General features: G+C 38.7%; 1 protein-coding gene across 1 annotated transcript in view; it reads left to right on the top strand.

Annotated features, from left to right (window-relative positions):
- tnfaip8l3 (tumor necrosis factor, alpha-induced protein 8-like 3) overlaps positions 1–21135 on the top strand; it is a 42625-nt gene extending 21490 nt beyond the window's left edge. Inside the window, exon 2 of the mRNA XM_081372190.1 lies at positions 19325–21135. Within this exon, the coding sequence (XP_081228316.1) occupies positions 19325–19887 (563 nt within the window). The 3' untranslated portion in view covers positions 19888–21135. The remainder of the gene's footprint in view (positions 1–19324) is intronic.
- Positions 21136–22714: the final 1579 nt, after the last annotated feature.

Raw genomic sequence — 22714 nt, 5'->3', positions numbered from 1 at the left:
CAGTTCACATGGCTACACGGAAGCAATAAAAAATTCTGTATTATAAATTTTTCAAGGCTTGCACCTTGGAACCTATTTCATGGTTTGCTTTCTCGAGCCACCAGGCACTGTTTTGCGCAAATGAGCGGCCGGATTGCATTAAGGTTTTTCTGTTAGAACGGTGTCGTGTTAGCGGCCCCTAAGTTAATAACTAATGATTGTTGCGACGGCAAAGTGAATGAATCAAAACTAACTTTAGCTCGACAATAACTTTATTTTAGAGCTGCTGTAAAGCCAAAACAATCTCTGATATTTTAATTTCCTATTATCACTGTAAAGCTGCTTTAAAACAATTTATATTGTTAAAAGCGCTATATAAATGAAGGTGACTTGACTTGACTAATATACAGAAACGAGGTATCTCACACAAAATACATGGCATAAGCTATAAGTTGCCATTAATAACATACAGTGCCCAAATATGGATATAATGGTGGCATAAATGAGCAGCATTTAACAAAACATAATGCTAATCACACGTTCTGTATTATAACAGAATACAGATTAACATCACATCATTAAAGGTGATGTACACTCACCTAAAGGATTATTAGGAACACCTGTTCAATTTCTCATTAATGCAATTATCTAATCAGCCAATCACATGGCAGTGGCTTCAATGCATTTAGGGGTGTGGTCCTGGTCAAGACAATCTCCTGAACTCCAAACTGAATGTCAGAATGGGAAAGAAATGTGATTTAAGCAATTTTGAGCGTGGCATGGTTGTTGGTGCCAGACGGGCCGGTCTGAGTATTTCACAATCTGCTCAGTTACTGGGATTTTCACGCATAACCATTTCTAGGGTTTACAAAGAATGGTGTGAAAAGGGAAAAACATCCAGTATGCGGCAGTGGGCGAAAATGCCTTGTTGATGCTAGAGGTCAGAGGAGAATGGGCCGACTGATTCAAGCTGATAGAAGAGAAACTTTGACTGAAATAACCACTCATTACAACCGAGGTATGCAGCAAAGCATTTGTGAAGCCACAACACGCACAACCTTGAGGCGGATGGGCTACAACAGCAGAAGACCCCACCGGGTACCACTCATCTCCACTACAAATAGGAAAAAGAGGCTACAATTTGCATGAGCTCACCAAAATTGGACAGTTGAAGACTGGAAAAATGTTGCCTGGTCTGATGAGTCTCGATTTCTGTTGAGACATTCAGATGGTAGAGTCAGAATTTGGCGTCAACAGAATGAGAACATGGATCCATCATGCCTTGTTACCACTGGCCCACTTTAGGCCCCTTAGTGCCAATTGGGCATCGTTTAAATGCCACGGCCTACCTGAGCATTGTTTCTGACCATGTCCATCCCTTTATGACCACCATGTACCCGTCCTCTGATGGCTACTTCCAGCAGGATAATGCACCATGTCACAAAGCTCGAATCATTTTAAATTGGTTTCTTGAACATGACAATGAGTTCACTGTTCTAAAATGGCCCCCACAGTCACCAGATCTCAACCCAATAGAGCATCTTTGGGATGTGGTGGAACGGGAGCTTCGTGCCTTGGATGTGCATCCCACAAATCTCCATCAACTGCAAGATGCTATCCTATCAATATGGGCCAACATTTCTAAAGAATGCTTTCAGCACCTTGTTGAATCAATGCCACGTAGAATTAAGGCAGTTCTGAAGGCGAAAGGGGGTCAAACACAGTATTAGTATGGTGTTCCTAATAATCCTTTAAGTGAGTGTATATAACTTTTTCACTCTACTAAAGCATTTTGCAGATATTTAGGAAACATGCTGAGTTCATATACTCGTTTCTCTGAAAAACACTTATACAGCCAGTTATTTTACTTTGAAATGTGCGTTCCGTGTTGGAATGTCTGTTTTTGTTTTGGTCTGTGTGATCTCGCCCACTGCCAGTTCACCCAATAGTATTTCGACACCCCGGGATGCCAGTTGGCAGGAAATACAGCGTATTGCAGCCAGAAAACAAACTGGGTCAGAGATTGCAGATTCCTACCCAACCTAAAAAGCCTCGGTATTCATCTAAAAATCTCTATGAACGAAAGCATATTACATCAACTCATCAACTCATAAGTCTCCTCGGCTTTCATTGTCAATTGCGCTTGTTCATATTGCGTGTCCTCAAACTGGCAAAGAGCATCTTTGCTTCCATGAAAGGTGCTATCGGTCAAGTATCAACTTGGCCCTTTATCTCCACATCAGCTGAACTGATATAACCATCCGGGCTAAGGCGGGTCTTGATGACTTGTCTCACAGGCCATAAGTTCCAAGGTAGTTGAGGGTCTACGATCAAAACAAATGTTTTCTCCTTCAACTCAGGAGGACAGGCTTGCCATTTCTGCTGAGTTTGGTGGCTAGGAAAATAATCCCTTATGAACCTGGACCAGAATCGTTCCCCAAGGACCTGGGAATATTTCCAGTTGTGGAGACCCAACATCTCAGAATCTGGGTAAACGACTTGAGGCAGAGGCGCACCGGGCTGCCCCATGAGGAGACTATTTGGCTTCATCGGGTCAGCATCTGCCAAGTCTGATGACACATACCCCAAGGGTTTTGAGTTCAGAATTGCCTCTACTTCCAGCAAGAGTTTAATTAAGTCTTCCTTGGGAACTGACTGTGAACCCAAAACTGTGTACAAGAACGATTTAACAGAGTAGTAGATTTAGTTGTGTGATAGGAGACCACTCCATGGAAGGTATGCGGCCCTGCGTCCATCCTAGGTGTGTATGAACTGCAGCTGGTGCACAGGCCACCCCATCGAACAGGCTCTGTAGGAGTTATAAGATGGGGTTGATCAGAACCGATGAGAAGTAAAGGCTGTACTTAAGCGATCAAATAGGAAGACCTTGCAGATGTCTATACTTCCATTGTAGCTGTTCTACAGGGTAAGAATGATGCAGTAGGTTAAGATGATCTGCAATAAAGGCATTGTCAATCTTATAACTGGTCTGGGGTTTACAGAGAGGAGAGATATGAAAGGATATGGAGGAACCATCAAGCACCTAAATATCATCTCTCACCATCCACAATAGAAGGTCTTCAGATACACCCAGGATGCCCAAAGCCTTAACCACAGTGGAGAGCATAATAGTACTCTCAGAGCTATCAACAAGAAGAGCGAAGGTGTGATCTTCATAATGCAGATTCACAGGAAACACTTTTAACATAACTTGTCGTCCGACTGAGGGAACCTATCCGGAGAAGAATTCGTCAGGCTCTTCTCCATGTTAGCTGAATCCTTCCAGGATGCAAGGCTTCTTTAGGTCACATTGAGCAGCATGGTGTGCCCTGGCGCAAATCCAACAACGGTTGTTACTACAAACCCATGTCCTGACCTGGTCTGAGGTAAGATTGGCAAATAATGCACACTTTCTCAGGTAATGCTCAGTCTTATCAGAAAGAGCAATACTGTTTCACTTTAGCAGGCTTGGTCTGTGAAACAGGATCTTTGCGAGGGAAGGGAGTCTCAACCAGGGATTCTCCAACCCCATGCAGGATGGTCACAGTTCTCTTCCCAGAGTCTGACTGAGTGTGCAAGCCCCTAGGCATTGGCTTGGCAACATAGCTGTGGCACCAGGTTTTGTAAAGGAGACAGTTCTATAAGTCAGCCAAGCTAGGGTTTGTCATGTCAGGTTGGAGGTACATATGATGGTGAAACTCAGCTCACTGCTCAGGAGGAAGCTTGTAACTCAGAAGCGCATAACATGGGACCCTCAACTCAGTTCCAGTTCACCATCACGTTTCAGGGTCTTCAGTAGGCCCACTAGTGACTGCACATGAAGAGCAAACCTCTGGAAGGTGGAGATATCACCTCACTTGAAGTCAAAACTCTCAAGGACAATAGCAATCCTCCTTAAGGCCTAAGGCCATTTTATCTTTGAATGGGCTAGGTGAGTTCAAATAAGCATCCGCTATCATTCTAGCCTCCTCAAGCTTGTGGTGATCCACTAAGTTTAGTTCACCAAAGCTATCCTGAGTTGAGCAAACTCACCCGGATCAGGCCGAATGAACTTAGGGAGGGCGTAGGTAAGGGCATGTCTGCAGGTGTTAGAAACTCTTGAAACTCTTTAGGGATAGGAGGGGAAGGAAGTCTGCAAGCATCAGAAGCATATGACTGAGGAGGGTGTGATTGAGTAGCCGGGGAAACAAATACTTTCTAGTCCCTGGCATGACAAGTTGGTAAGTAGTTACACCCAAATCGGACAGTTCAAGGGCACCCACCTGTGTCCTCAGGTCAACGTCAGGCTCAGGCCACGGTGGTGGGGGTAGTTCAGCAAAGTTTCCATCACAGGGGGATTGGATGACTGCGACGCCAATGTTTATGCGGCTCGAATGGACTGAGCCACTTGAACTAATTCTCTGACCTCTGCACGGACTTCTCTCAACTCCCTGAAGTCTGCCTGGAAAGCCTGATTGGTCTGCATTAGATGTGCATGCTCATGGCGCAGATGCTGTAGCTCACTGTCGAGTCGAGAAGGATGACTGACAGAATTCGATGGAGGCTTAAAACTTGAGGACATGATCTGTGAGCCATCAGAACAGACCAAGTCACAACCGGGGGGTGGCGTAAGGCTGGAAGGATGTTTTATTTAATTCCTTAAATTGCTTTAAGGATTGAAATAAAAATTTAAAGACACCAAATTTAACAATGTGATCATCAAAGTAGGCATTACTTTTTTTCTTATCAATCAGTCTGTCCCACAATCTGTCCCAAAAGTCTGCCCCATTAACAAATTACCATTCCATTACCATCCAAATGAAACCTTACTCGGATACGTTACATGGATAAATGTCATCATTAATTGTTTTGAAGTGTTCTTCTTTCATTTTAGGTAACAAAGGAAATGACAAAATATCTAGTTATAACTCTGATAGTATCAGCTTTTGAAAACCGTGCAACAACACTGCTCGTTACCAGTATATTACTATGGCTATGGTTTCAAAATAAAAAGAGCTATCATGCTTTTCACTTTAGAATACTGTTCCAAACTATTGGTAATTTCTTCTGAAGGATTTGGTAATACTTGAGTAATTACTAGTGGGTTACCACAATCTTTACTTTAGAATTAATTAAACATTGTGCATTATTCACATTAATTTTGAACCTGTATATAGTAGTTTTTATTAGTCCTCTGGGAGGTATGAAAAAGTAGAAAACTGATTAGCTAATAGTGAATACCTCATTCAACTGAACACCACTGCATACTAATTTTTTAATCTGAGTTTCTTGTTAGTTAATAGATGTTACTAGAATGTTAATATTACGTTACTCATTTGCTCCTGGGTTATTCATTAATGATGGAACAGTTCAAGTTCCGTCGTTTTCAGCATAGTTCAACGAGTCAGTGTTTCCCGAAAACATTGTTCTAACGAACATTCGCAAACAGCATCGCAAAGTAGTGTAGTTGGAACGACAGCTCTCGACCTTGGGTTAGAAGCATAGTTTAGTTTGCATGACATGTGCACTTAATAAATCATTATCTTGAGCAAAATAAGCAAGCTGACATTCAGTACAACCTGTCTTTTATTTAGAATACATACAACTGTCATTTACGTCTTTTAATTTGTCAAGAGAGTTAAAGCACCGTTTTTGAAGAGTGCGCATGTGCTAACGTGCTTTAGGCTACTATGTAAGAACGAGCCTATGATTGAATATAGAAATAAAGCAAAATAACTGCGAAAAATGAGAAATAGTCCACAGATGCCATGTCTGTAATTTATAGCAAAACATCTAGCGTTAATTCGATCTCAAACAGATTCATTAAAAGAAGTTATTACTCCACCACATGCGTGACATCATAAACCAACGTGGTTTAATGACCACCTTGCGACAATACGGTTTCGGGAAACAGTCATGACTAGCTAGTTGATTCCTTCAACGATGCATCGTACTATGGTAGTTAAGCAGCGAGTTACGTCGTTGTTCGGGAAACGCACCCCAGGTTTCAATCAACTAAATCAATCATGGGGGTGAGTGAATGATGACAGAACTGTCGTTTTTGAGTGAACCTCTCTTTATTCCAATTTTAAGTGTTCAACAGCTGTAAAACATAATGTTAAGTATATTTGAGTCCTTATTTATTACTGAATTCAGCAGGAGTGGGTGAGGATATAAACACGTAATAAACTTAATCACTGGCAGATTATGCTTTCCACACCAAGATTAAACAGAGCAAGATGTGCATCTGATGAACATCCCCTCCCTCTGCACAAAAGCATACTAACAAACACGTACAAGCGTGTTTACTTAATCTAAATGGGGATATTTACACAGATTTCTATAGTTTTTATATAGCTAAATACTGTTCACCTAACCTACACCCTAACAGATAACTTTATGCATTTGTACAATTAAAAAAAAAAAAATATATATATATATTTATTTTATGTTTATACTGTTTGTATAAATGAATACATCCCCAAAAAGCATCAAGATACTAAGAAGATATTTGGAAAAAAAAGCACAAAAAGCATCAAAAAAAGCATCACAAAGGATTCTGTAAAATACTTACACTGTACATACAGTGTTTGAAACTCCATATGAAACAGTTCATATACACATAACACAATTTTGTGTTGTTTTCCACATATCTTGTTAGATTTGACTTGTGTGCTGTCTATTTGTATGCTTGAGTTTGTTCTTTTTTTCCTTCTTTGGTGAGGTTGTGCTTTTGGTTTAGAAAATATAAGCTTTGGCATCTCACCACATAGATTTCTCTGTTGTTGTTTTTTAATGTTGATATTTGGTAAATCCTAAACTTAACCCTTCCCCTAATAATAACTCTCTCTCACAAACCTGTTGATATCAGTTGATTTAAAAGGATAGTTCACCCAAAAAGGCAACTTTTGTCATGATTTGTTCACACTCATGTCATTCCAAACCTTATTTTGTAACCAATTTGTTTTGGTGATGATTGACTTCCATTGTATGGAGAGACAAGAAATCGGACATTTCTCAAAATATCTTCTTAGCTTCCACAGAAGAAAGAAAGCCATACAAGAAGTTTGAAATTATGATCTTTACTTTAGAATTAATTAAACATTGTGCATTATTCACATTAATTATGAACCTGTATAAAGTAGTTCTTAGTCCTCTGGGAGTTATGAAAAAAATAGTAATTACTGATTAGCAAATAGTGAACTATCTCATTCAACTGAGCGCTACTACATACTAATTTGTTAATCGGAGTTTTTTTGTTAGTTAATAGTAGTTACTAGAATGTTAATATTGCATTACTCAATTGTTCCTGTGTAGTTATTCATTAATGACGGAACAGAAATTACATGAGGGCGAGTAAATTATGACAGAATTTTCATTTTTGGTTGAACTATCCCTTTAAGGCAAAACTTGATTTGGCAAGTCTTTCAAGTAATGTTGAACATTTCAGAACATTTTCAATGTTTCACTAAATTTGTGAGGACATTTTCAAAAACATAGGCCCTCGCATATATAACTAATATAACTAAAATTGTACACACACATACTTTCACACACTTTCTCATTAAGAATTTTGTTTTCTAATAATACCAGTGAGGTTAACTGAATTTCATTTACAATATGATGGGGTTATTTTATTTATTTATTTATTTATTTATTTATTTATTTGTTTGTTTGCCTGTTTCGTTTATCATTATAATCTGGCCACACTGACAATGCTGATTAAATTTACAGTGATTCTAAAGCAAGCCCTGGGGAGACACAAATACAGCCTCACACTCACACACCGCTGGAGGACCAAAAATAACCTCTAATAATGTCTATTTGTGGCGCACACACACTGTGACAAGCTTGTGTTAATCACAAACACACACACTCGTTACCCCCGCGGGTGCTTGTACCACTTCTCGAATCTGGAGCTGCGAGCTTGTCAGGTGAATTTAAGTGTGATGTTGTGACACCACAGTAGTCATTAGCAGTTCTCTCTCTGTGACTCCATCATAAATGACTGGTATGACAGGAGGATTAGGGATAGTGGAATGCCCCAGGCTCATTGCTCCCACACTGAGACACATTGCAGTCATTATTATCCAGAATATCAGCCAGAACTCGCACCCGCTGCAAATATGACACAAAAACTAATATACTGTAGTATTAGGGCTTCTACATGGTATAGTACAACAATGTTTTTGGACAGGCATGGTTTTATCATGGTATCTCTTGTGAAAAAGGAGCACACTTTTAAAAAGAACACTTATTATGGAAAAATGCAATTTAAAAGAATATGTGCAAACTGAATGCAATGTTTTTAGAAACTGAAAATGTATTATAGTTTAAATTTTTATTAAATCTAAATGAATTCATATTATGACTTAAGTACCTTTAGCATTTATTTTAAACTTGTATGTTGAAATTATAATGTGCTCGCTGTAAAAAATTTCTAACCCTCCCAAATCAAAAATTTCAAGTGACCGATAACATCTAAATTTTTCAATTGGCCCAAGTGAAATTCTGTAAATTCAATTGGCCCAAGTGAAAATCTGTAAATTTAATTTTATAATTTACAGAATTTCACTTGGGCCAATTGAAAAATTTAGATGTTATCGGTCACTTGAAATTTTTGATTTGGGAGGGTTAGAAATTGTTTACAGTGTTAGTCAACACAGTAAATTTAGTGTACTTCTTTAAAGCATGACAAAAAGATTATTGAAACATGGTTTAAAATGCGCTTTAAAGTAAAACTTTTAATGTAACATTATTATGAAGTGCACTTTTTAAAAGTTTACTTAAGTGTGTTAAGAAACAGTGTACTCTTATCACACTTAAGAGCCCTTATATTTCACTAGCTGCAAGTACAATGTTTTAAAAATATACTTTTAATTGCACATTCAACACAACTATGCATGCTCACTTTTAGAAAGGGATTTATTTGAAGTACCATGTATATAGTATATATGTATATATGATATACCATGGTATAAATCAATGTGCCATTGATTGTATTACTATCCGATACCATATTATTAAGCAGAGTTTAAGGCCTAAAACACTATACGCAAGTCTGGTTCAATAAGTAACTACCAAAATACCAAATCTGCAATCAAAGAGTTGATACTTCAATGAAACCTAACTCAAATGAAGTAAGTTTCCTGACCTTTGCAATAACATTCTATAAGAAATGAAATCTTCCTCTGGGAATGGGAAGCCCTTCATGAAAGTATTTGACAATGCACAGAGCGGAAAATCATGAGGGGAAAATAAAAATATTATTATATTTCTTTTTGTCTAGCAGTTTGTTTAGCCATTTGGCTCAAGTACTGTATATTTAAAAAGTATTACAGAGATAAATCACTTTGTGAAACATAAACCTGTCTATCGTGCAAAGAAAGGTGTGTCATGTATTTAAAATCATCCCGCCTCATTTTCCTACAGATGGTCGATTGAAACAGGTGAATATGCAAACACATGAACACAAAGGATCCATTGGCTCTCCCTATGCACTTTTCAAACAGAATGTTTCACCAAAAGAAGTTTTCTAGGTTTGAAATGCTGAAGCAATTGCTATAGTTTAATAACTAAATAAAATACAAGACAAAATCAACTCAAACCAAGCACAGAATCAGTAACTTCACTAATGTCATCCAGCATATAGTGCTGCATCTGGTCTCTGCACACCGCAACAACAGCCTGAACATTGCAAGCAGACATAGACGGTCAGATAAAAATAAGAAAGGGACAGAGAGTCAGAAAGAGTTTTAATTGATGCTGAATTCTGACTGATTATTTATTTTATTTTTATTTGATCAAAAACAAATCAGTCATACTTATGTGGGTTTAGCTTGTTTTGTATGTGGAGGTCATGCAAGCATCAAGAACATTCATCATTCTCCATCTTTAGTTGTGCTCTTCTGTTCCAAACACAAGATAAGGTTAGCAGGACACCAGCACACTATTATGACAACAAAATACACAGGCTACTTGTTAAAGGAGTAGTTTACTTTAAAATGAAAATTCTGTCATCATTTACTCACCCTCATGTTGTTTCAAACCTGTATGAATTTCTTTCTTCTGCTGAACAGAAAGGAAGATATTTAGAAGAATATCAGTAACCAGACAGTTTCTGGGTCCCATTGACTTCCATAGTAGGAAAAAAATATACTGTGGAAGTCATTGGGACCCAGAAACTGTCTGGTTACTGATATTCTTCTAAATATCTTCCTTTCTGTTTAGCAGAAGAAAGAAATTCATACAGGTTTGAAACAACATGAGGGTGAGTATATGATGACAGAATTTTCATTTTAAAGTGAACTATTCCTTTAAGAAACAATATCTTTACCTGCTGGAAACCCCAGTGCAGACTGTTTTCAAACTGATCCACCAGCCAATAGTCTACAAAAACTACTTTATCACCTTTAGAATTTTCATTCAATAAGTTCTACACATCCCCATATCTTGTGTGTTTCTTTTTTTTAAATTCACTAAACGCTTGTGCCACTTTTGCATGGAGTATTTCGGCATGTTCTTTTTCACCATCCACCCACAGTCCAGTTTAAACTGGCCCAATGCGCTGGTATAGCACTGCATCATGCATATTCAAATGAGTTTTTGTAAATAAGGCTGTTATATTTGCACTTTATTCCAAAACAGTCTCATGAAAATTTGTACCTATTTTGTTTAATTTTTATACAAACCGTACAATCTCATTTTGTGTGTGTTTACATTCACCCTAATAATCAAATAGGAATCACACTCAATCAGATTGAAAAGCCTTCATGTAAACACCTCAACTGAAGTCAATCCGAATTAAATTTCAATCGGATTGGAAGGAGTGGTGTAGACCTAACCATGTAAACGCTCAGTCGGATTCGAAAATACCTTGCGCACAGTGTCGTGATGCATATATGTTTATATACGATAACAATTAGCATACAATTAGACAACTGACAATTAGCATACAATTTGGATTAGCGGTATGGTTGTTCTGGGCAAAAACTCCCAGCCCATCCATGTAGTCTTGCATGGATACGAGCAGGGAGTGCAGCGATATAACCTATGTTATACACTTCTTATGAACATGCGAATATGTTTACTAATGTCTTATGAACTGGTCAGTGGACGAGACTGAAGACTTAATAAATAATTGCTTAAAAAAACGGTTTGCGAGCAAACGCAAAATGACTCGGGGGAACGCAAAAGGTGATCGCAAAACATTTGTCTTATTGACTTTTTTTTTTCTCCCATCGCATATTTTTTTCCACTACCATTGGAAAATGATTTCAGGGCTGAGAAAGAATTATATGTAACATTGTTCTACATTGCAGCTTCTACACTCCACACGAACACTTGGATATGCGCCTAATAAAAGCACACATTACACTCACTAGGTTAACGTTAAAGTTAGAGTGAGTGGGCAGTGAAGAATGTTTATATGGTTGTCAATGAATGGGATGCTAAATATCATTTTGTCTTTAAAAAGATTCCAATAAATAGGCAATAATAAACCTGGTGTCCTCCTGTTCTTTTTGACAACAAAGCACTTGAATGCGACGAGCTTGTAATTACTTCAAACGTCGACTTCAAATGTAGGAAGTATGAAATCTCCGATAGCATGTGAAGACAGCATAACCAACTAAATAAAATTTGGTTGACTAAGCCTTTTGTCGTTTACTAATGTTTAGTCGACTATTATGTCATCAAGGCAAAAACAACTATACTGGTAACACTTTACATTAAAGCATAATTTGTTACGATTGTTCGGAATACCTAAATGCACATGTAATGGGGGAAAAGTGAATTTGGTTGTGAAGTTTAGGGTTCATGTATGCATAACTTCAAGAATATTGAATCGAATTGGATTTATTCGGTTTGACGAAAACTAGTGCATGTAAACATACCTACTGAGGGTTAGTAGGTGCAGCTGCTTTTTTTAAACAAATCACATTATTTCAAAAATTCAAGTCAGCGATAATTCATGGTGCAATTAATTTTGCACAGCCAATGTAAAGCAATGGCAAACTGAACATTTTTAAAAGGAATGTTTGTGCACATTTCTTAGTGATCAATAATTCATGAGCAGTTATTCATTATATAATGGAGAAGAGCAACACATGCCATATCTTGATAGTCTGCGGCATTCTCCCCAATTTAGCATTAGTTCAGGACTGGCGTGCGAGATGGGGAACTGCGCGCGCTGACAGTCTACAGCACACATTTCTTTGGATTTGTTTATACATTTACCTGATTTGCATATTGCAAATGTAATTCATTATTAGTGAGCTCCACTTGCTCTCTCAGACAGCCGGGTTTATGAGACTCTACGTCACCTGACCACAGCATGGACCAATTCCAAAAAGAGCAGAAAGGCCTGTGTAACTGGTCAGTGTCAGGTTGGTCTGGTGTGTGTTGATGCCTCAGGTCGTGTCTGTCACTCACTGACTTTACATCATCACAGAGAGTGATGCTAAACAAAGCCTCGATTCACATCAACAACAAACGACAGCCCTGACACAGATGCATACACAGTCAAACGCCTGTGTACTGCAAAACCAACTGCCATAGTGTCAGAGCCAATTCTTAGTAGTTTCAGAAGTGGCGTTTGAAAACCCCATGTTGGTTAATCTGAAAATTCTGGCACCACTACATAATTGTGGAAAATATACAAAGACGAAACATCTTTCTTTTATTGTGCAGGCTGAATGCACAAAAAAGTGCAAGTGTAGTTTGAATTACGAACAAATGATTTTCATGAGCTGGTTCTTTTTAATGAATCATTTAAAAGAAAAAAACTCACATATTAGTCACAGTCAAACTTATTAGCATAAAATGGCTGCTGAAATAACATTTGATTAAGCTAAGTGATTTAAGCAATCTCTTCCATGTAAATTGAAGCAAACCTGACAAGCAACACAACATTTGGTGTGCTTTCTATATATCTGTTGCGTCTGGTAGCCTTGCCTCCAAAAAAAAGTAATTCGTCCAAAATCCTGCTCCATTCAATTGTACATTAAATTATGTTTTATTTAATTCGGGAGGAGCATGTTCAGATAATCAACCTAATTAGCAAGAGAGGAGGTATATATATATATATATATAGCTGACCTACCTCTATCCCAAGACAGTTTTCCAGCATTCCTCCACCGCCCCAACTCCTCACTCTTAAACATTTCCCAACCAGGGATGGAGGAGTACTTTGGGTTCGGGCCAAATTCCGAGCTTTGGGATCCCAGACAGCACGCCAAATATGCATACTTTTTCTACATCCAAATTATATGTAAGGGTGAACACATGAGACATCAAACATGCTCTGATGATCAGCTGTGATTTGGGTCGCACAGTGTGGAACTCAAATTACTCTGAAAAATTGTGTCGTGCCTGGTTAGGACACGGTCTTAGGGTACGTTTACATGACAACGATATGCTTAAAACTGAAAAGTTTTTCTTTGACACCATTGCCAAAATGATCCCCATTCTGCTTATTATAGTCATTCTGACTGTTTAAACTTGGCAGACATATTGAAAGCCACTTACAGAGCAACTAATGTACATTTTACCAGTACATGAGAGAATCAAACCCATGACCCCTTGTGAAAAAGTCTACTTCAAATCTTATAACAATAAGGTATTACACATTAAAGTATATTTTAGTTTACCATAAATCTTGCCAGTACATTCAACAGTACAACCGTATTTCAAAGACAATAGAAGTAAATATGAAATTACATATAAAGATGTACTTAAGTCCTACTTAAGTGAGTCAAAAAGTGCCCTTAAGTTGTTGCATTTAATATAAATAGAATCTATAAAACATTTTCATTTAATTGCAATTTACATGCAGTAAAGTGTTTGAAAACATTACATTCAGTTTCCACACAAGATTATTAGTATTTTTTCCCATATCAAGCACTCTTTTTAAAAGTGCAAAAGTGTGGTCACAAGGGACCTCTGTGCTGCTAGTGTCTAGCACCACCAGCTGAGCTACAGGAGCAACAATTGTATGAACCATTTTGTCATTCAGAGTGAACATCATTATTCCTGTCAGAGACACTTGCTAAAGGTCATGCCTTGGTCATCTCACCTGGCAGCCAGATGTGCATGCGTGCATAGAAGTGAACTTTACTCTGGCTTTCTTTTTATAAAAATGGTGCGACTGGAGCTCCGGTCGGGCATTTGTGTGGCATTCACGTGCCATTCCGTGGCATTCTCAAATGACATATTTTCCAGACCACCCCACTGACATATAACAGTGATTTGTGTGAGGAAGTAAACGAGAGTGACGGGTTCTCGGCAGAGGAGATCAGGACCGAACAGCTTCTATGTATTTGGTTCTGTAATGTTAATCACGTCTGTAGTGTGTAATTTGAACTGGGAGGTATCTAAATAAAATTTGCTGTCAGATTGCTCACGCCTCCTACAGATAAACACGACAAAACAATACCCTCCTCCCTGTGCCATCTCACCAGCTCAGCCCAAGATAAACCCACACACTCTGAGATAAAACGATGGCCTTATACGGTCACCTTAGCTCTGTTACCAAACCTAGCGAGCTGCCTTGTCGTCTACTGCCTAAATCTGCAGCTACCTTCTAAGGCCCAGTTTACAGCAGGCATTTTCAGTGATCTGATCACAAGTGGTCAGCTGAGACGCAGTACCGTTTTCATCTGGTCTTAACATGCATGTTCAGATTTTGTATAGACCAGGGGAGTCCAAACATGCTCCTGGAGGGCCACTGTCCAACACAGTTTAGCTCAAACCTGCCTCAACACATCTGCCTGGAACGTTTGCCTTGTAAACCTTGATTAGCTGCTTAAGGTTTGTTTTAGTGGGTTTGTGTAGCTAAACTATGCAGGATAGCGTACCTCCAGGAGCACCCCTGGTCTAGACCCTCCCCTCTTATGGCAGGTACACAGTGTACGTTATTGGGCTGTCCCAGGTGAAAGATGACCAATCGTGGCGATTTCTGTGTTCGTGGCTCATAAACGGTGGTCCTACGTCGTACAGTTACCCCGGATTTCCACCAACTGCGGAACGGCTGTGGATCGGCTCCGCTGCGTGTCGGCTCCGTGCTCCGCTGTCCTTCAATACCCACCAGGTCCGGAGTTGTTGCGGAACGGCTGCGGCCATGACTGACCGCTGAAGTCACGAGGACCCACGAGATCTCGCAAATTCACGTATGATCGCGCGATATAAGTGCTGAACTGCTGCGGAGCTCTCCGGCATCCGGCAAAAATAGAAGCTCTGCGTATCTGCTCCGGAGGGCTGCGGATCGCCGGAGTCGGAACGCAGCTGTTCCGCAGTTAGTGAAAATACACACATTGACTTTAATGGAAACCTATTGACTCCGCCGCCGTTCCGGAGCCGCTCCGCAGCCGTTCCGCAGTTGGTGGAAATTAGGGGTTAGAGAGGTTCAAAGACGGCCGTTGTCACGGCCTTGCAACCAAAGATACAGTAGCCTGCGACAGTGTCAGAAATTTAGCATGATCATCTCACAGTGTGTTTGCTTCTACGACCTACGTCTACTGACTAGCCAATTAAAACGCAACACGGAATGGCATATTGATCAACGCGACATGACGCTAAAACTTAAAACTACCCATACAGCAACTTAATGTCGGCCCACATCTGGTACATGAGGATTCAACGCGTACCAGATGTGGGCCGGATCTGGGCCAACACTATGTTGCTGTCTGGGTGCTTACCTCAAGCTCCATTTGCAAAATTAGCATGCCAAGTTGGCCTCTTTTCCCTAGTCCATCTTCTCTTCTTTCGCTTCCTCCTCTTTCAGCGCACATAAAAAACACAATTGCCAAAGTGCAATTTATCTTGCTCTATTTCTTTACCACTAGCGCTTGCTGATAATATTTTATTCTTCTATACTTGAGTCGTAGCCTATGATTCAATAGGTGTCATTATTGTACAGTCTACATACATGTTGTACAGTGTGAATTATAATGATCTTATAGGATTGCCGAAGTCACACAGTCTGTAGCAGGCATTATTTTGTCACACTCTACATCACTCGTAAGGGAGCGCAGAGAGTGACGCACAAATATAGTTATGGTAATGAATGAAGCCATTACGCTTCTTATGAGCGAGCGGGGAAGGACGCAGATGGAAAAGAAACAACTGGAAATGGCAATTTGAATCGTTATCCGTGTGTTTTGGCGCATCATAGTGAAGTTTTGGTGCGCATTCTTAAAACACGTAGGCTTTTTTTTTGTGGATGTTCAATCACATTCGACTACATGAGCGTCTACACTACAAAAGCAATCCATTTGCGTTTTGACTGCTTCTGGAAGCAGTGCACTGCTCAACCCTGTTTACACCTCTTTAACATTGACGAAAATGCATCTTAAAACCAGATGTAAAAAGGGCCTACAGCATCCTAACTGAAATATTGCAATTAATTTACAGCTCTGCATTAATGACCCCCATAAAATGTTGTCTAAATCACAATTATAGACAAACACATTCTGAACTAAACTAATAACACACAAAGTTTTTAATTTTTTATTGCAGAGACATCCTTTCCAGAAAGCATGTGGTTTAAAGTTCTTGAAAGATTTGTAACTCATACTCAGAAGTCCATTAGAGATGATGCAAAAATGCAGCACAAATATGTACAAAAAGAGGAACAAGGCTTGACAAAGAAAACATTTTAAGGAGTGCTTTTAAAATGCACTTCTATGAGACATTTAAGTGTGTACTTCCTCAGAAATTACTGTACAGTACACGTGTTTCCTGTACGGCTTTTCATCCCTGCTGAATCTACAGAGCCAGTAGTCTAAATGAATGTGAATTTAAACAAAGGCTAAATAATGGCAAGAAAACACATCATTCCATTGAGCTGTCCTCATGAATGTGCTCGTGTTTATGTTTTGCTCCTAGCTCGAACAGTGTAGTCTGATTCACCAACAAAAAAATATCATTAGCTGGTTATTTTAATTAATTGTTCCAAAAGACTCACAAACTCAAGAATTTGTGGTTTGAATCAGTCAGAAAAGTAGCAGAAGAGTAGGCAAACTTTAGGACATATACCTCATCATAAAATTATGATGTCACATGGTTACAACTAACATCGTCATATACACACTTCATATTTTATTTTATTACATTTATTTTATTCTTCCTATCTTGGAGAGAAAACAAGTAGCAATATTAGCCAATAAAATGTGCACAGATCCACACTACGAAAATCTACTGGGAATGGTACACTTTTCAGCACAATATGCTTTGGAACACTTTCCGCACATATTCTAATCTCACATTTAATTTGGATGGATAGTATGTGCATTGGGACACATGGGTTCTGATTCTATCTGAGCAGTTATCTGAATCATACTGAATAACAGGATCCCTTTCAGTGATGTCTGAATCAAAGTGAAGCATGAAGTATTTTGTGAACCCTACTTGAAGTTGTTAAAACGACAATTCTTTTGTAATTAATTATATAAATACATTGTTTTATTGTTTTTTATACTCAAAACATAAGTAGTAATCGTAATTTAAAATGAATAAATATTGGTTTTACAAAATGTATGCATTAACACATGGTGAAGTTGACAGAGATCTGTATGAAACATTGACTTGTGATTATATCAGTTGTTTAGTGTTTCAGTCAATGACATACAAAGTTTGGTTATGAAACTCTAGATCGTGTGGGCTAATAGGTCCTTAACTCAGACTGCTTGCAATCACATCATTCTCTATAGGGCTCAGCTGATTGGTTCCTGCTGTATCAGTAGCCAATGAGCTTGCATGCTCAGCTTTCAAATACTTGGTTAGCATTTGCCTTCGAAGTGCAGCATGCTTTCAGAAACCCTCCACCTTCCCCAGCTCCACCTGTATAGATCTGCAATGGGTAATTCATGTATTGCTATACTGTACAGCAGCAGCATGCCTTACTTGTGTGTCGCGTAGGCTATGTATTGTATTGGCAGTAGCAAGTCCCGTACTTGCTCTGCAGCAGCAATAACAGCAGGAACAGCGTAGCAGATGTATTCCAACAAGACCAAATATATCAACATTGTCATACCCATTACCATGCCAAACACTCCAAGAGTTGTCATGACAGAAATGCATTTCACTAAATATAAAGATTCAGAGGCGAAATTTGACAAAATATATCATCAGTCTTTTTCTCCGATCACAGAATCCCGCATGAGATTCATTGCCAGGACCATTAACCCTCAGTCCTTTTTTTTCATTCTCCTATTTTTGGCCTAAATCTTATTATTGAGTTATTGAACGTACAGTTTCCACCTCTACAACAGCAGATCAGACAGACAGCAAACCTCAGCAGAATGAACATGCTGAGAGCTCTCGCACACCCAGAGGAACTCAGTGTCAAACAGTACAGTCTGACCTGGAAGCTTGTTCTAATATTATCACAGTCCATTAGACACTGTATAAATCATTAGTAAATCAACAGCTTTGCTGCCATCCATTTGCAAACAATCTGGTTTAGTGACACACCTACAGTGGCTCAATAAAGTCCCTCTTAAATATTGCATTGTCATTGTGTTACATAAAATCAGTGACATCAGCCAATGATGCTATGCCTCTACTAATTAGCTTTTATAAATGCACAAACAAATAAATAAAATGTTTGTCTTTGTTATATTTCATCAAAACTCAACTTCATAAATGGTCTTCCTTTTTGTTGTCACTGAGCAAGCACTCTTATTTATTCCACTTTTTTCTTCCTTCCCATTTTTCACAATCCAGCCAGTTCTTGATAGATATATTTATTTTTCTTGTTGAACAACCTGTCTTACTTGGAAATGCAAAACATTATTGGAGTAGAATGGGTTGTGAACACAGCACGCCATTTCCTGTTGACTTTAAGTGTGGATTACTGTAAGTGTCCAAATATTGAACAATGCACAAGATTTATAAGAAACTGTTGCATCCTAATACTGTCCTTTGCTGTAGTAAATCAGCACAAATAAATATAAGATATCAATGTGTTAAAAAAAAAAAATCTTTTTAAACTTGAAATAAAAAGAGTGAAAATGGAATGAGATATAGAATTCAACAGCGAAGGAATGTATCAGAACAATGCTAGAACGTTTCATTTGACGTCAACTGAATGGAGGTTACATAAAAAATCAGGGTTCAGAAAAACATTCACTCTTCTTTTTGAGCAAAATATGTTGAAAGACAGATGAATGTTTTGAATGTTTCATGTTTTATTATTTTTTATGTATATGTCTGTATAGGCCGTCCTTGACCTGGGTGCTCAAAACACTGCAGCCCATTTACGGAAAAAAAATGTTCTCTAGAACATTTTTGACATTCTAAATGATTTACATGGGAAAGAGAAAAAAAATCTTTGAGTGGCTAACTTTACTTTTTATTCTTTTTATAGGGCAAGAGAGCTTCAACTCCAAGAGTTTGGCCCTTCAGGCCCAAAAGAAGATCTTGAGTAAAATGGCCACCATGGCCGTGGCAAATCTCCTCACGGACGACACCAGCAGCGAGATTCTGGACGAACTCTACAAGGCCAGTCGTGAATACACCAAGAGCAAAAAGGAAGCCCACAAGATCATCAAAGATGTCATCAAGATCGCGCTGAAAATTGGCATTCTCTACCGGAACCACCAGTTCAGTCACGACGAGATGGAGACCGTTGAGCGCTTCAAAAAGAAGATGAACCAGGCAGCCATGACGGTGGTGAGCTTTTACGAGGTGGAGTACACGTTCGACCGCGGCATTCTTTCCGAGCTGCTGATGGAATGTAGGGACCTTCTTCACGAGCTGGTGGAGCACCACTTGACCATGCGCTCCCATGGGCGAATCGACCACGTTTTCAACCATTTCGCAGACGTGGATTTCCTGACCGAGCTGTACGGCCCATCTGAAGAATACAGATTTAACCTGAGGAAGATCTGCGACGGGATAAACAAACTCCTAGATGAAGGCACACTTTAACCTCCAGTTCACAGTCCATCAGATGAGACTCCATCAGGCCGCTGGGATTCGAACTGAGTGATTTTACACAACTTGTGTTTTTTGTTTGAAATATAGGCTGTCATGATAACTTGATGATGGGATTGTAACCCAACCTGTAGGGGTGGTCACCCAGACGCAGATTAAAGTCAAATCCTGGTCTGTTTTGTCAATGTTCCGAATGATTGTTTGGGGAAAATCTGTTTAAGTGGAAAACCTGAATGAATCGGTGTCCCTAAAACCTGCCCTTTGTGTGAAATTGCAGGAATGTTTTAAATTACAAGCTCCTTTATATGCACTGTATGAAATTTGACCTACCTATGCTTTAAGAATGGCCTATCAATGCAACCCTAGCTCTCTTCAGTATGTCTACAAGAACCAGTTAAGATGTCCAGTTAATCTATTCGAAAGGTAAAGGGATATAGTTCACCCCGAAATGAACAGTCTGTCGTCATTTACTCGTCCTCTTGATGTTCCAAACCGGTATGGCTTTATTTTTACTGCGGAACACAAAGGAGATGTTTAGCATAATCTTTCAAGGTCTCCTTTTCCGTAAAATGAAATCAACGGGAACAAAAAGTAACAATAAATGTACAATAAAAATAATCCACTGAAATTTGTCCATATTCACTGATAATTTCCCCTTCTGACAACTCATTATACCAAAATTGGGTGAAACAATCAGTTATGAAAGATGCACAAAACAATGTCATTTGGTATTATTGATGGCAAACCTGACCCGGTTTGTTCTCACAGCGTATTTGAATGTGGATATGAATGACTTCAATATATCATTACTTCATTTTGAAGCCCAACGCCATTCACTTTCTTGTACGGAACACATCACCTCTAAGTAATACAGGCTTGAAACAAGATAGGGCAAGAAAATGATGATGGAATTTATATATTTTTGGATGAACTATCCCTTTAAGATAGCAAAAGCATTGAGAGTTTAATAAAAAATATGGCGCAGACCTTTGTTGAACAGAGTGTTCGCCAAAAATAAATAACTGAAGTGCAGCAGAAAGATTGTAAATAAACTTTGGGGTTATGGTCTTTTCTCTTTAGCAGCTCCCATGATCCTGTGCTTGGTTTTTCCAGATCCTGATGTTTCAGAGCATGTTAATATGTGTATACATGCAGGAGAGAAATGTGACTATTCCATAAGCCTGTTCAATAACCCCAGAGTGTAGCACTATTAGCTGTCATTAAACGATCCATATGAACTTCCTGTAGTGTCCTTTTGTCTTTTCAACTGCTGTGATTGCTCTGTGTTTAATTAGTCCATACTAGTTAGCCAGTTAGAATGTCTATGCTGCATTCCATGCAAAGTCAGATATGGGATATTTCTACTTCAATATCTTTCCCCCAACCATAAAGCAGTCTGTTGCCATTTAGAAACTGTTTTATTGTAATTCTCCAAGTAGGAATTTGGATGGACGAGTTGAATGGAGCTCAGCATTATTCTACTCAAGAAATTTGTTCAGTTAAGCCAAGTGCACATGATTTATAATAGTATTTTATGACTGGTGCTTGTCAGTCTGTATAAACATTATCTCCGCTGTAAATCATGTCACACTGTGGGATCTCAGTTGTCTTTAAAGGTAATAGCTTTGAAAGCATGAGATCTCACCCTCCCTTCAGAGCGTCTCCAAAGCCACACCTCCTTTAAAACACATGAACGCACACAAAGCTTCAAGTTTTCAAAAGCGTCACGAGATGAGAGATGGCATTAAACTACCTCATGTCTCAAAGCACAAAACATTACAATAATAATGAACAACTTAAAGAGCTCTTACTTGTACCACCTGACTGGTGCAGAATCATTTCGGCGTTGATAGTATTGCCATTAAAACCAATCAATTCGAGTCACGAACCATTCTGAGTATAACGTATAACGAATGCAATAATTGGACGAACATTTTATGGTCCTATACCTTCCAAAGACGATTTTGACCTTTTTTAAATTTTGAGCTTTTACAAAATGTGTACAAACGAAATTGTATGTACAACATATGATCAATAACATTATGCTTCCACCATAATTCTCTAATTGACAAGCCCTGTTTCCCACTGATAATTATGACTTCATGTGCACTCACCTTGTAAAAATTATCATTCTGACAGGACTTGAATGCAGCTTTGGATAATGTGTCTAATGGGAGTACAGTTAAAATAACTCTATTCTACCACAACTAAAGACACATTTCATACAACACAAAGAAGTTCTTGAAAACATGGAGCAGATCCTTTAAAATTAGAGAAGAGCACACCATGGTATGTCCGAGGTTTAAAACTTCCTTTTCTGTTAACATAAAGTTGTAATTCCTCTTTTCTGAACACATAAAGAGAACAGACTGGCATTTCTACATATTTGAAAGACCAGGTTTGAAAAGCATTAAGACAGAAATGAATGCAAGACAAAGAAGCTTTAACGACAAACGTTTTAAAATTCACTTTTAAAAGTGACTAGCACTCATATTCCCTCTCATAGCTCTGTGAGCCAAGGGGTCGGCATGGTCCATTTCACTCCCATTTGGGAACTACACAATTATGCGGGACAAAAAGGTTATTTCTCCATTAACAGCCATTTAAAAGGAGACAGATATATTAAAGGGATAATTCACCCAAAAATAAAAATTCTGTCATTAATTACTCAGCCATATGCCATTCCAAACAAACCCTTAAAACTTTTGTTCATCTTCGAACACAAATGAAGATCTTTTTAGTGAAATCTGAGGGATTTCTGTCTCTCTACTGACAGCTAAGCAACTGACAATTTGGCGCTTCAAAAAGTTCACAAATAGAT

Source organism: Scardinius erythrophthalmus (assembly GCF_964197995.2).
Source record: "Scardinius erythrophthalmus genome assembly, chromosome: 8".
In the NCBI taxonomy this organism is placed as follows: Eukaryota; Metazoa; Chordata; class Actinopteri; order Cypriniformes; family Leuciscidae; genus Scardinius; species Scardinius erythrophthalmus.
The sequence above is the reverse complement of the archived record's forward strand: the minus strand, read 5'-3'. Positions and strand labels throughout refer to the sequence as shown.